At 48.2% G+C, this 12,884-nt stretch overlaps 1 protein-coding gene across 1 annotated transcript in view; it reads right to left on the reverse strand.

Annotated features, from left to right (window-relative positions):
* Med27 (mediator complex subunit 27) overlaps positions 1–12,884 on the reverse strand; it is a 180,657-nt gene that overhangs the window by 24,052 nt on the left and 143,721 nt on the right. The window contains exon 5 of the mRNA XM_048431902.3: positions 2,896–3,003. Within this exon, the coding sequence (XP_048287859.1) occupies positions 2,896–3,003 (108 nt within the window). The remainder of the gene's footprint in view (positions 1–2,895; positions 3,004–12,884) is intronic.

Raw genomic sequence — 12,884 nt, forward strand, 5'->3', positions numbered from 1 at the left:
CTTTCTAACTGTTCTTCAGGGGCAGAGTGCAGGTGTACCTGTTTGTGACTGTGGACAATTTGGGTTTGGTCAGCGGAACAGCACAGTTGGCATACCTGGTCTGAATTTGAAGGGTGGCTCATTTGCATCCTGATTTGGTAACTTTGCAAGCATGGTGCTGTGTTGCACAATTTCAAGGTACTGTACCTATACAGTTCATTTAATAATGTAATGCAAATTTCTAATCCTTGAAAGTTACTAACTGTCTAGAATAACAAGGAAATGCAGGTTAGTAATTAGTCACCTATTATAACCAAACTTATAGTAACATTACATGTTTTCAAGGTCAAACAAAGATATATTTTAGAAAGACAGGTCATCTTCAAACACTTCAGAGATCTACAGAAAATAGTATGTAAGATCTTTTAATAACATAGGCTCTTTTTTATGACAGTGAGACATATCTGCTCCTGGCAGTATCAGTCTACTTCAGAGAAGATAATGGGCATTGAAGAAACTCTACATAGAGTTTTACTTTCTTTGTGGCAAAAGTAAACCACTGGGCAAGAAAATGCCCTTGCCTCAACTGCTGACAGTATGCTGTCCTAATTAAACAAGCAGGACACAAAAGAAAGTGACTGCCAAACACTGTCAAGCCAAGGAGGGGTAGCCCTTGAGAATATCCTGCTTCACAGAAAAGTCTGTCAGATATGCTAGGCCTATAGGCTGAAGATGGAAGCCCCAACGTTGCAGAGGAACTTTGGGTGACTGTCCAGGCAGCCAGCTATTTCTGTCATTTCTCATATTTTGTGGAAGTCGCTTGCTTGTACTTCTTGCTCACTCAGTTAATATCATTCCCTTTTTGGGTCTCTGAGTGAATTGAAGACTAGATAGTTATAGATATAGTTTTCCTTGTTCACCTGATGCAGAAAGCAAGCCATGATAGAAAGTAAAATAGGTACAAGACTTTGGACTCACCAAGATAGGACAGATATGGAATATTTTCTCTGAATTTGTCAAATGCAAATGGACTAGACATGTTGATGTATTTATTGCCTGTATGTACTGTATATAGTCATTGTATTTATTGTATATGGTTTTTCTTATTTTAATTAGTCTTTTTTATTTTAGACAAAAAGGGGAAATGTAGTGATATTTCATTTGTATTTTAATAAATAAAGCCTGCCTGAAGATCAGAGAATAAAACAGCCGCACTGGTCAGCCTTACAGACCAGGCAGTGGTGACACGCACCTTTAATCCCAGTAGCTGCGCTAGTTTGCCACAGAAACCAGGTGGTAGTGGTGCACACCTTTAATCCCAGCTCTAGAGGGGAATATAGGATGGGAAGAGACAGCTCTCAGACACAGTCTCATTCAAAGGATTCCTGGAGGCAAGATCGCCATTTCAGAATGAGGTAGAGATAAGAGCCAGTGACTGGCCATTTTACTCTCTGATCTTCAGGCAAGCTTTATTTATTAAATACAAACGAAATATCACCACAGTGCTGGTTACAGCCGTTCTTTGTTCTTGATCTCCAATCCACAGGTAAGGGAGCAACAGCAGTATAACACCAGATGTGACTAAAGCAGCTTCCAACTGAAGATTGACAAGACCCAGAGAAATGACCTTCCGCATGCCCACCACTGGCCAGTCTTCCTGGAAGGCATGCTCTAGGCATGCCTGGCATCTGCAGCAAACCAGCAATCATGAACCCCAGCTCATTTGACCCAGGCAGAATTTGAATCCGATGCAGGCCACGCCCACCAGCTGTCACCCTCATGCCTCACTCTTGCTCCAAGGACAGTTTGATTTTTCCAGAAAGAAAAAGTGATTTGAAATCAACCAGGAGATCTGCATAAACCAGGCAGAGAACTGGGAAGAACAATCACTTCTCTGATAGCCATGGCCTGTGTGTGGACTGTGAGAATGAATACTGGGTACTTGGCTCAAATGTAAACCCGAACACGGCACCCGGACACCACAACACCAGGGCACATGCAGCACCAGAGCACACACAGCACCAGGATATGCTAAGCCACAGCTACCAGCTGCTTTTCAAGAACTGTCTATTCTCATAACAATGTGGCCATTGAGTGGCGACAGCCATTACCAAACACATTTAAATGTTAACATTTAAAATGAGGAAAGGAAAAGGTCCCAAGAGAGGGAGGGGGTATCAGGCTGGAGAGTGGCAGGGGAACCTGGGTGGGTCTGTGGGGCAGGTGCTCATCACGCTCGGGAGCAGACACAGATGAAGGCTGTCAGCTCTCATTAGCGTCACCGCAGCTTTCTACAGAGCCAGATGGAGAGTGTGCGCTCAAGAAACTACAGGTCCACACAGTGAACGGGCGAACGCTCCAGGAAACCCTTCACCTGGGGAAGCACCTGCCTTCACATCGCGGCCCTCAGCGTGCTTGGCTGTGGAGAGTAGGCGTTCTGTGAGACAAATCACCTGTAAGAAACGGTCTTCCTGCTGAGGTATTCAGCATGCAGCTGAGATGGGACTTCCCAAGGGCCATTAGTGAGCGTCAAGGAAAGAGTGTTATTGGGTTGTGTCAAACTAACCTGAGTCTTTCACATGGCTCTAGGAAAAGCAGAATGCCGAACCCCGGGCTATTGATGCGCTGGTTGACTTGGGGAAAAAAAATTATTTCCTCAGAAGACACGTCTAATGAGGCAACTGGGGTCTAAGGTGATCAATTAGAAATTCAAGTGAGGGCACCGGGTTTGGAGTGAGCAGCAGAGGCTTGAAACAGCAAGTGGAGAGAATGAAGCAGTTTCTGTCACGGGTTCGTCTTCATGCTGACGAGTCTGCTCGTGGAGTGCTTCGTGGATGTGCTGGTTTTTATTATCACTTACCTGGAACTCCATTCTGGGAAGAGAAGAAGCCCTACCCCCGAGTTCAGAATGCTCACCTTACCATCCTCCGTGTAGACGTTCTCATTATACCCCTTCACAATCGTGCGGTCGATGAACAGGCTCCTCATGACAACAATCACCTTCAAAACCTTTCCCAAGGTCACCTGTCAAAACATGAGTACATGATGTGAAGTACATGAGTACATGAATGCTCACATTCAACATGCAAACCACACAGAGTTGGGCTGGAGGGTGAAGGCAGAAACCACCATTTATCTGTCCTAACTCAGAGCGAGGCAGCAGAGAACAGAGAGGAAAGGCTCAGTGCTTATCGTTAAAGTACATGACAGACGCAGCCAAAGCACACTCTTCTGTGATACGGGTAATGATAGCCTAGCTCGCTCCATCAGCACAGCCTTGCCTTCCTACCTCTCACCATCTGCCCAGTAGAGCACCTAATGCTCTGCTTTCCAAGGCCAGGGTCCTCTGATCTTGGTTTGACAAGCTGTGTCATGGCCAAGCTTACACACGTGGAACCCATGTAGGGAGAAGAAACAGGCACCCAGCACCCTTGGTGAAGCTGCCTAAAAACAGCTGGTGAAAAGTGGAGAAACAACGCCCAAGAGAACCTGAAGGAAAGGAAAGAGGCTGTGTGTTTCCCTATCCAGAAGGGCAACACGGTCCTGACATGCAGGAAGTGCCTTACTCTCTCAGAATCCTAGCACACACCATGGACTGAGAAAACATCTAAAAGGCTGGAAGATGACTCAGCGGCTGAGAGCACTGGTTGCTCCTTCAGAGGACCTAAATTTGAAAATTGGAATTTATGCCCTGGCAACGCTGAAGCATGCATGGGCAGCCCGTATATGGCAGTTCTGTTGAACTTGTCCATACTGGGTTTCATGGTCTAAGCTGATGAGGACAACTGACCAGGTCTCGTCCTCAAGAGGGTACCAGATCTTATTATAGATGGTTGTGAGCCACCATGTAGTCACTGGGAATTGAACTCAGGACCCTTGAAAGAGCAGGCAGTGCTTAACCGCTGAGCCATCTCTCCAGCTCCCTTCAGAGGACCTGACCTGGGTTCAATTCCCAGCACCCGCATGGCAGCTCACAACTGTCTATAGCTTCAGCTCCAGGAGATCTGGTGCCCGCACCCTCCCTTCACACAGGCATACATGGAGGCAAGACACCAATGCACACAAACGTAAATAAATCTTAAAAAAAAAGAAAAGAAAAAGACGAAAAGACCTGAAAAGCTGAGTGTAGTGGTACACGCCTTTAACACCAGCTCTTGGGAGACAGAGGTAGGAGGATCTCTGTGAGTTTGAGTACAGTCTGAGCTACAGAGTGAGACCCTGTCTCAATACTACCCCTTCCCCCTCCCCCAACGCAAGAAAACACCTAAAAAGGCTTCCAAAATGCCAGGGAAGCGCCAGGCTCTTCATAGTAATGAAGCAATGCTGTTTTTCCTTAGGGACTCAGGCAATGCCTTCTCTGTTCCCAGGTGAGTCCTGGGAGGCAGACCTGGTCCAGAGCCCACTGGAGGTCTGTGGTCTTGGATGTTGATGGGACTAGAGGTCTCAGATTTGCTGAAAGGCCACCCTGCTAGTCTAAGAGTCTCAGCCCACACAGCAAACCTGCTCTTCCAGGACAACTGGCTGACAGTATCTAGAGACTACTTTCAAGCAAACTTTTCTTGTCCCCTTGTTCCCTGAAGCTTTCTGCCTCTGATGACTACTTTCTCAGTTCTTTCAGTAGTCCTGGGTGATGATGAGCATCCTGACACCTAGCTCCCTTTACAGACTCTGGGATGATGTCTCCTTCCATTTTGTGTGCCTTACCTGTGCAAAACATAAACACGGTAAGAGCTAAGACACACACAAACTTGTTTATATTTAAGGATGCTAACAAAGACATCTTACTGTGCACTCTTAAACAGGTGACATTCTTCAGGTACCCAAGAATCACTACTTAAGGATGTAAATGCACTACAAAGGCGGGATCAGCAGGGGCCTCCTGGAAGGGAAGGAGGGCAGGGGAGAGCACAGGACTTAGGGGAGGCAGACCTGACGACCAAAGGCCTGCCCCCCACGACACAGGAAGGCTGGCCTAGAAGCCTCAGTAACTGAGAACTGACTTCTACAAACACCCAATCTAGATGGTTTTAACTAACTGACAAATTGTCTCAGGAATTTGGGTTTCTGGGATCCTAGAAAGGCACACTAAGGGCCTCAGAAGGAAGATGATGGCTTCCCACCTAAAGAAGGTCATCATTTATGGTTTTAAGACACTTCTTTAAATATTTCTATTAGTCAATACATGATTTTCATATTCCTGACATGTACAAATATATAGACCTGCAAACCAAATTCTGACATAATTATGCCATAGGTCTTCCTCCATATTGCCTCACAGTCTTCAGAAACAGTGCCAGGTGCTACTTGGTCTAGCTAGTGGCTACCCTGGGCCCTGTCCACTTCCCTCCTGCGACCACACACTTAAGACGTTTCCAAGTTTCCCTAATGGAAACGATGGCAGCAGGAACTTCCAGTACGGCCACTCCATGGGGGTCAATATTATTCTAAGTTACATTTTATTACTTATTGTATGTGTCTATGTGTGTGGGTGCATGTGTGCACAAGTGTGTGTACAGGTCAGAGGGTCTCCGTCCAGCTTGTGAGTTCCAGGGGCTCAACTCAGGTTGCTAGGTTTGGAGGCCAGCACCTTTACCTGGCTGAAACCTCTCGTCATCCTATGGGGTACTTTCTATTTTAGGATAGATCCACAGAAGTCTAATTACTGGGGCAAACACTACAATCTGCCAAGCTGCTGTCCTGCCAACCAGAGCTGCTCACACACCTGCTTCGCTCTTTTTCATGCTGCTCCTGCCAGTAAAGGAGGCTACTGAGCCGAGAACAACAAACAAGCCTGACTCCTCTGCCACTCTAATACAGCAATGACAATTTAGGTGTTTAGGGGTGGGGGATTGTGGTCTGTGACAAGGTTTTACTCGGTAGCACAGGTTGGCCTTAAACCTGGAGCAATCCTCCTGCTTTGGCCTCCTGAGTGCTCCTGAGTGTGAACCCGCATGCCTGACCTCCAAATTTTGTTTTTTATTCTTTAGAGATTAATTTTTATTTAAAGAAATATGTGTATGCCGGGTGGTGGTAGTACAGCCTTTAATCCCAGCACTTGGGAGACAGAGGAAGGCGGATCTCTGTGAGTTTGAAGCCAGCCTGGTCTACAAGGAGGTCCAGGAAAGCCAAGACAGTTACACAGAGAAACCCTGTCATGAAAAAACAAAAACCAAAACAGAACAGAACAAAAAAAGTGTATGTGTGGGTTTATGGGCGGTGTGCACATTTGTGCTCTCAGAGGCCAGAGGAGCCAGATGCTCTAGGACTGGAGTTACCAGTAGTTTTGTGCTGTCTAACATGGGTGCTGGGAACCAAACTTCAGGTCTTCTTCAAAAGGCATTCTTGACTGCTGAGCCATCTCTCCACCCCACCCCCCACCTTGGTTTAAAAGAACAAAACAAAACCATTTAGTAAGTAGGGTGTGAGAGTGCTTGGTTTTTGTCCCAGCACCTGGGGCTAAAGCAGGTGGCTCTCTGTCAGTTTGAGGTCATCCTGGTCTCTATAGACTTCCAAGCTGGCCAAGGCTAACTAGTGAGACTGTCTAAAAATAAACAAAATTGAAACCAAAATCCCCCTATGGCCCTACCTCCTGGCCACCTAGTGTCACTTCTACCTATACTACTGTGAGCCAAGTAACGAAAATGGTGTCAGTTCTCTGTAAATACTCTAGTATGCATCTGTAAAGACAAGGGCTCTGCAAATAAGAAGTCAAATTGGGACAGAACTCATGTCTAGAAAACAGCAACTGTCCAACATTAGCAGATTTCCAACAGTCCTCAAAATACTACTTTGAAAAGAATAAGTACTTGCTCACGCCATGATCCAATCAACTGTGGGCCGTACGAGGACTGATGCACTCACTCCATCAGCCCGAGCTGGGACCTCGCCTATGCTTTGCTGAAGCGTGAACTCTGCTGGCTGAAGAGGTGAGAGAAGTTACTGTCCACTAGGCTCCCGTCCTGAGGTGGGTCTGCACTCCCAGATGCCTTCCCAGGGCGCATGGACGTGTCTCACCCTTCCACAGGTAGCCAGGGGATGAGGCAGGGGTTGGGCTTTTGGCAAGAGCCCACTGTACTGATGTGAGGGCCGCTGAGGCTCAGCACACTTGCACTGGTTTGTTTTACTGTCTTTCCATTTCCATGAGGCTATGGAGCCCGTTAGGGAAGGACTCTAGAGTGCATCTAAGTTGTAGAGGCGAGATTAGAGCCTTTTGAATTTCAGCTCTTGGTGATGCTGTATCTAAACTGAGTTAGGTCTTGATTCTGTTGCTGGGAGGCTTGGACTCCTTGCACCTCTGAGTGAAGTACTTCTGTCAAGAGACAAGGCTGCCTCTGTCGCAGGGCTGGCGATGCCAGCTGTGCAGTACTGCGAAGGACATGGAGGAAGGGCTCAGTAGGGGCTATGGCTCCTCAGCCTGAAGCCGCGCTGGAGTTTCTCAAGGAGCAATGGTTTGAGGCCAGCTAGCAGCAGAGCAATCAGAACGACCGCCCAGCTCAACACTACCACTTGGGGCTTAGCCTCCCTCCTGCTGCCACACTCAAGGCTGTAGGGAAGCTACAGACCATGGTGCTAAACTTCCAGAACAAATAAAATGGTGGGTCTCATGAGTGAATTCTAGGCAGAAAGAACCCGCCAGCCTGCAAGTCAGGGAAGATTAAAGCTGCCACAAGACTGATCAGCCAGATATCACTGACCCCAGTGATGGCCATCTGTTGTACAGAACAGGTCAAGGGCCTGCTCTTTTGCATGGACTTCCTTCCCACAGGTGCCACGTACATGAAGTGTGACATAGGACGAGTCAGTCTCTCATGCCTATCTGCTTAGAAGTGGAATGGGGAGGCGCTGGTTGAGAAAATTAAAAAAAAAAAGGTGGGGGGAGTGTAGGTTCTAATACTTATTGAGGGTGACAAAGCATCCTTCCAAGTGTGACATGGTGGAGTGGACACACTAGTCATCAGTATGGAGCTAGGTGCACATTCTACAACATGCCACCCAGTGAGCCAGATGCTCCCATATGTGGAGAGCACAAGTTTCTAGCATATCTGGATGCACCAGGTTGTAGTGACCTTGGGCTTTTGATGGACGGATACAGCACACTGCAGATGGGCCGCAGACATCTTTCCACACCCTGCCAAGGCTGCCATAGTCAGAAGCAAGATGTTCACTGACAGGGGCTATGGGTTGGTTCTTGGCAATGGCTATGGGGTGTCACAGATAAAAGCTAATGCCATCTGGTAATGAAGCATGCTTGCTGTTGCCAAGGTAACACTTTCCTATACTGAACAACACAGCTCCCGAGAGCTCACCACTTGTGGCAGTCGGTCCAGTGAGTGTAAGTAGCACACTTGCAAAGATGGTCAAGGAAGCAATGCTTCCTGAGCAGGGGCCTCCCTGCTGGCACTGCCAGTCTCCAGCGGGTCAGCCGTGCTCTGTGTGGATGGTAGTCACTGGCAGCTACCAGTCAAGCTGCGTTCTCCTGAGAGGATCCTAGCTCACTGTGATCAGGAGTCACAGACAGGAGAGGAAGTGTGAGGAAAGCCAGAAAGGGAAGAAATACTTGGTTCAGCTCTTTCACTGACAAAAACCCAATGGACTTGGCGGCTGGAGGGCTATCCTCCTGATAACCACCTCTTGGCAGCAGAGGTGACCGGCCACTCATGTGTGCAGTCTGTGCACGGCCAATGCAGTTTGTGATGAGTAATATTTACGTGCAGGATTTGGGGGAGGCATGCTGATCACATGCCGAGGAACCCAGGCCAGATGGCCCCTGACCCAACACAGTACACGCGTGCCGGCGGTGAAGGGGACATCACAGGATTTGCTACTCCGACAGCTGGCTGCATTTCTGAGCCCTGCTCTGGGGAGAGGATGTCTTAACTTTAAAAAAGCCACCACTCTTTAAAGCCATCCATGAATGATTTTTCACACAAACAAGGTTGAAGCCTTAAGGGGCCTGCTGCAATCTAAGAAGTGCTTTGAGGTGTAGAGGCAGAAAGGCAGGCACACACACACACACACACACACACACACACACCCCTCTAGGGTGTTTAGGAGTCATTTTTCTCTTCACTACGATCCTCAGGAACTTCCTCCAGACTAATTCGGGAGGACTAGAATGAAGCGAAAGATCCTGACTGAAGTTTATTTATCACATGAGACGGATCCAGACACTGGTTCGGAGAACTGAATGACTGCAGAGGTTCTAGTCCCCACCTTGATCACCGTCTATCTCTTTAGGGATTTATTTCTATTTATGGGTATATGTGTCTGTGTGTTTGTATGCCATCTATGTGTGGATGCCTGTGAAGGCCAGAGAGGGAAAGGCTCATGGTGGAGGTAGCTGTGCTCAGGGGTAGTCCCAGGGGTGCTCCAAGAGCACTCCTCTTAGGAAGGTTCTTAGGTGAGGAATGGAAAAAACACCAGGCAGGGCACCCAGGCTTTGCATAGCTTCTTGGGGGCCTTCTCTTTGAAGAGAAGGGCTTACCTCTTTCACTAAGGATGGGGCATGCTTGCATGGCGCCGAGCACTCCTCTAAGAACCCCAGAAGCAGCCCAGGCAGCTGTCTTATTTCCATTTTTAACAGAAGGAAGCTGGAGACTTGAGTCCAAGGTCATTGTTTTTCTGTGCAAGGCCAGGAGCTACCTCTTGCTGTTTCCCCATACCTTGCCTGGCCCCTGAATCCAAATGCCAGCAACAGTGACCACAGAGTCAGGAGTCACCTGACCCTCCAGCCTCTCAGCAATCTTCTCTGGCACTGTGCTAAGTACCTTTAAACCCTACCCCCTAGGACTCCGGCTTCCCTCACCTATGGCCTTGTGATAAGACGCTAATAATGTACCCGCTTTGTCTAATTTTAGTGCATTTGAGAAGCCAGCCTTCTGGATTCCACACAGCTGCTGGATATGTGCAGCCCTGCTAGAGTCATGCTGGGCAGAATTGTCCTCCAAACAGCAGCCTGGAAGCTGCAGCAGCAAGGGGCACGAGGACGCAGAGTGCTGGTGGCTGCTTCTTTCTAGGAAACTGTGGGGCTGGCTGGAGACGCAAACATCTGAGCCAGGCTGACTTTGAAAGGCTCAAGCACTGGCAAGGATGGGGTCAAGAGCATGGGCTGTTTGCTGTACTTTGCAAGATGGGAGTGTGGGATCTGTGAGGACAGGACAGCAAGCACATCTCCAGGGAACGTGGGGCTGTGACTAGGAAACCAGAGCACACTGAGGACCAGCATAGAGAAGAACCAGGTCTCTCCACATTTCAGGGTATGTTCACATGAAGGACTCGGACATGCCTCTGATGGTAGAGCATCATGTCACAGGTGGAGGGCAAATAAAGGAAGGGAAACTCAAACTGGGCAGAGACTCCTGCCCAGAAATTAGGTTTCAGACACAAAGTCAAACAGCTACAAGGGTGGCAGAACTTTCTATTCTCCTGCTGACAAGGACCAGGAAATGCAGGCAGGTAAAATGAGTCTGCTAACAAGACAGACAGCAGTGTTCCCTTAGAGTCCTGGGCAGATTCTGGCTCTGCCCCACTGGCAGTGTGTCTGGGCAAGGTACCCATCTTGGAAAATGGCCCACTTTTTTAGCCGGTTGACAGGAGAGGGGAACAAGGGTGGATATGATTATTAAGCAAAAGGCAAGGAGTCAGCTAGTCATTTTGTAGGGTAATTCCTGCACAGGGTAAAGGCACAGGAGCTATGCAGTTCAGATTCTGTTCTGCCACCAACAGAATGGTATGGCCGGGGAGAAGCCACCCAGTGAACCCTGGCCTCCTCTTCAAGGTGGGGCCTCTGTGAGGACCACAGTTGGTGCTACTGTCTCCCAGAGCCATGCCATGGTGGCAATTGCTATATTACTGTTGCCATTATTTTTAATAATCACTAAATATGCCGTCTAATACGGTTTATTTCTCATCAGGTGGCTCAGTCCATTGATAGGTGAACTGAATCATTTGCTAAGAAGCCATCGACATTAGTGGTTTCACTTTCCTTAACTCTTGTCTCTCTAGAAAATCCACAGCTGCCCTGATTGCAGGGTTTCACAGAAAGGTTCATGGCAGAGTCACAGAATCATTTTCACTTTGTATTACAGACATAAAATTCCTCACAATCCTATCTGTCTTCCTCTCAACAACAGAAATGCAAAGAAAGAAGAGAATGGACCATGCTTCCCCTGTGCTGCTAGGGATCATCAAAAGCAAACTGAGTCGACGTTAATGCTTAGATATAGACATGCACAGAGCTCTACCAGAAGGAGTGAGGATGGCCATGGGCTAGCTGATGAAGAAGCAGCCCAGTGATTTCTGACCATACTACAAACAATGGGCACTGCGGACAGCCTTGAAAGCAGTCCTTCCCTAGCACAAGCCTTATACCTGAACCTAGCAGAGCATGAGCCCCTGCCCAGGGTACTCTGCGTGGAGAACCTGACGGACTGGGTGTCGCAATGGGATCAAGGGAACACAAGGTGGTCTGGTAGGGAAGGTTCTACTGGAGCACATCTTGGTAGGCTGTGAATTTGCCTCTTTGCAGCAGAAGGCAGGAGTTGAAGGGAGAAAGGACAATACTATGAGAAGGACTGAATGAGAGGAGAGAAGGGATGCGGAAAGGAGGCCGGAGAAACAGGCAGACAGACGACACAGCCCAGAACTACCTTGGAATGCAAATGTCTTGCCCTTGCGTTCCTTCCTCTGTCTACGCGTTAATATGTAATATGTGCAGACCAGGCATTAGCACCTAGAAAGGTAAATGGACACAGTTCATGGAGCTATCGGTCTAGTGGCAGGTGACAGGCAGGTAAGAGATGAAGAGCCACTGGAGTCATGAAGGAAGGGGCTTGTTCAGGAAAGGACGGTGCGTGAAAAATGACATGAGTGACATGGTGACATATAGCAGATTCCTTGTACACTCAGATATTTATTAGGCACCCACAATGTGCCAAGACGGGATGTGAGCTCTGGGAGGCCTGCTCCTGTGCTTGGACATTCTTGGAGGGCAGAGGAGGTGGTGGAGAAAAAACTGCTCTGTACAGGATCAGAAGACAAGAAGGCCAGGGGAAAGCATTGGCCTGAGTTTCATTGAAGCTTCTTAAACCAAGTGCAGGATAGAGCAAGAGGGGAGCAGGAGCAAAGATGGGGGGCAGTCAGAGTCTCTGATGGAAAATCTACCTGCCCGCCTTCCTTCTTCCCGCTGAGACAGGGTTTCTCTGTGTTAATAGCTCTGGCTGTCCTGGAACTTGCTATCTAGACCAGGCTGGTCTTAAATTCACAGAGATCTGCCTACCTAAGAAGGAGTTGACTTCTGAGAGGCCAGGGATGCCTTGCATGGCTGATGTGTACAACATCTGCTTCATGAAGGGATCACGGAAGCAAACGAGAAGAACAGGGAGATGGCAGCTTCGAGCAGCACCAGTGTAGGGATGGCGCAATGACTGGGTGGGTGGAGTGCTTGCTATATAAACAATAGGGACTGGAGGATGGATCTCCAGCACCCACATAAATGCCAACCTGTAATCCCAGCATAAGAAAGGGGATCCTTGGAGCAAGCTGTCTAGTGAGACTAGCCAAACTGCGGCATTCTGGAGAGAAATAACAGGTCCTGTTTTAAGATATAAGGCAGGAAGTAGTGAAGGAAGACACCCGACATCAACCTTTAACCTGCACATTGTTTGCGAGTGTGCAAACACGCGCACCCCCCCCCCCCCCAACATCAACAAATAACGGACATACGTTGCTGTTGGGCTGAAAAGGAGGGAAACAGAGGAGTGTGGGCTCTTCCAAACCTCCAGGTCGAGCCCCAGACAATCAGATGGCCTTGGGCAGTTACAGAAATGACAATGACAGGGAAGGAAGGCTCCCCTTTGCAAAGGCCAAGTTACTAAGTTACTTTTAAAATGACAAAGAAAAGCATG

Source organism: Myodes glareolus, chromosome 21 (assembly GCF_982192425.1).
Source record: "Myodes glareolus chromosome 21, mMyoGla1.1, whole genome shotgun sequence".
Lineage (NCBI taxonomy): Eukaryota > Metazoa > Chordata > Mammalia > Rodentia > Cricetidae > Myodes > Myodes glareolus.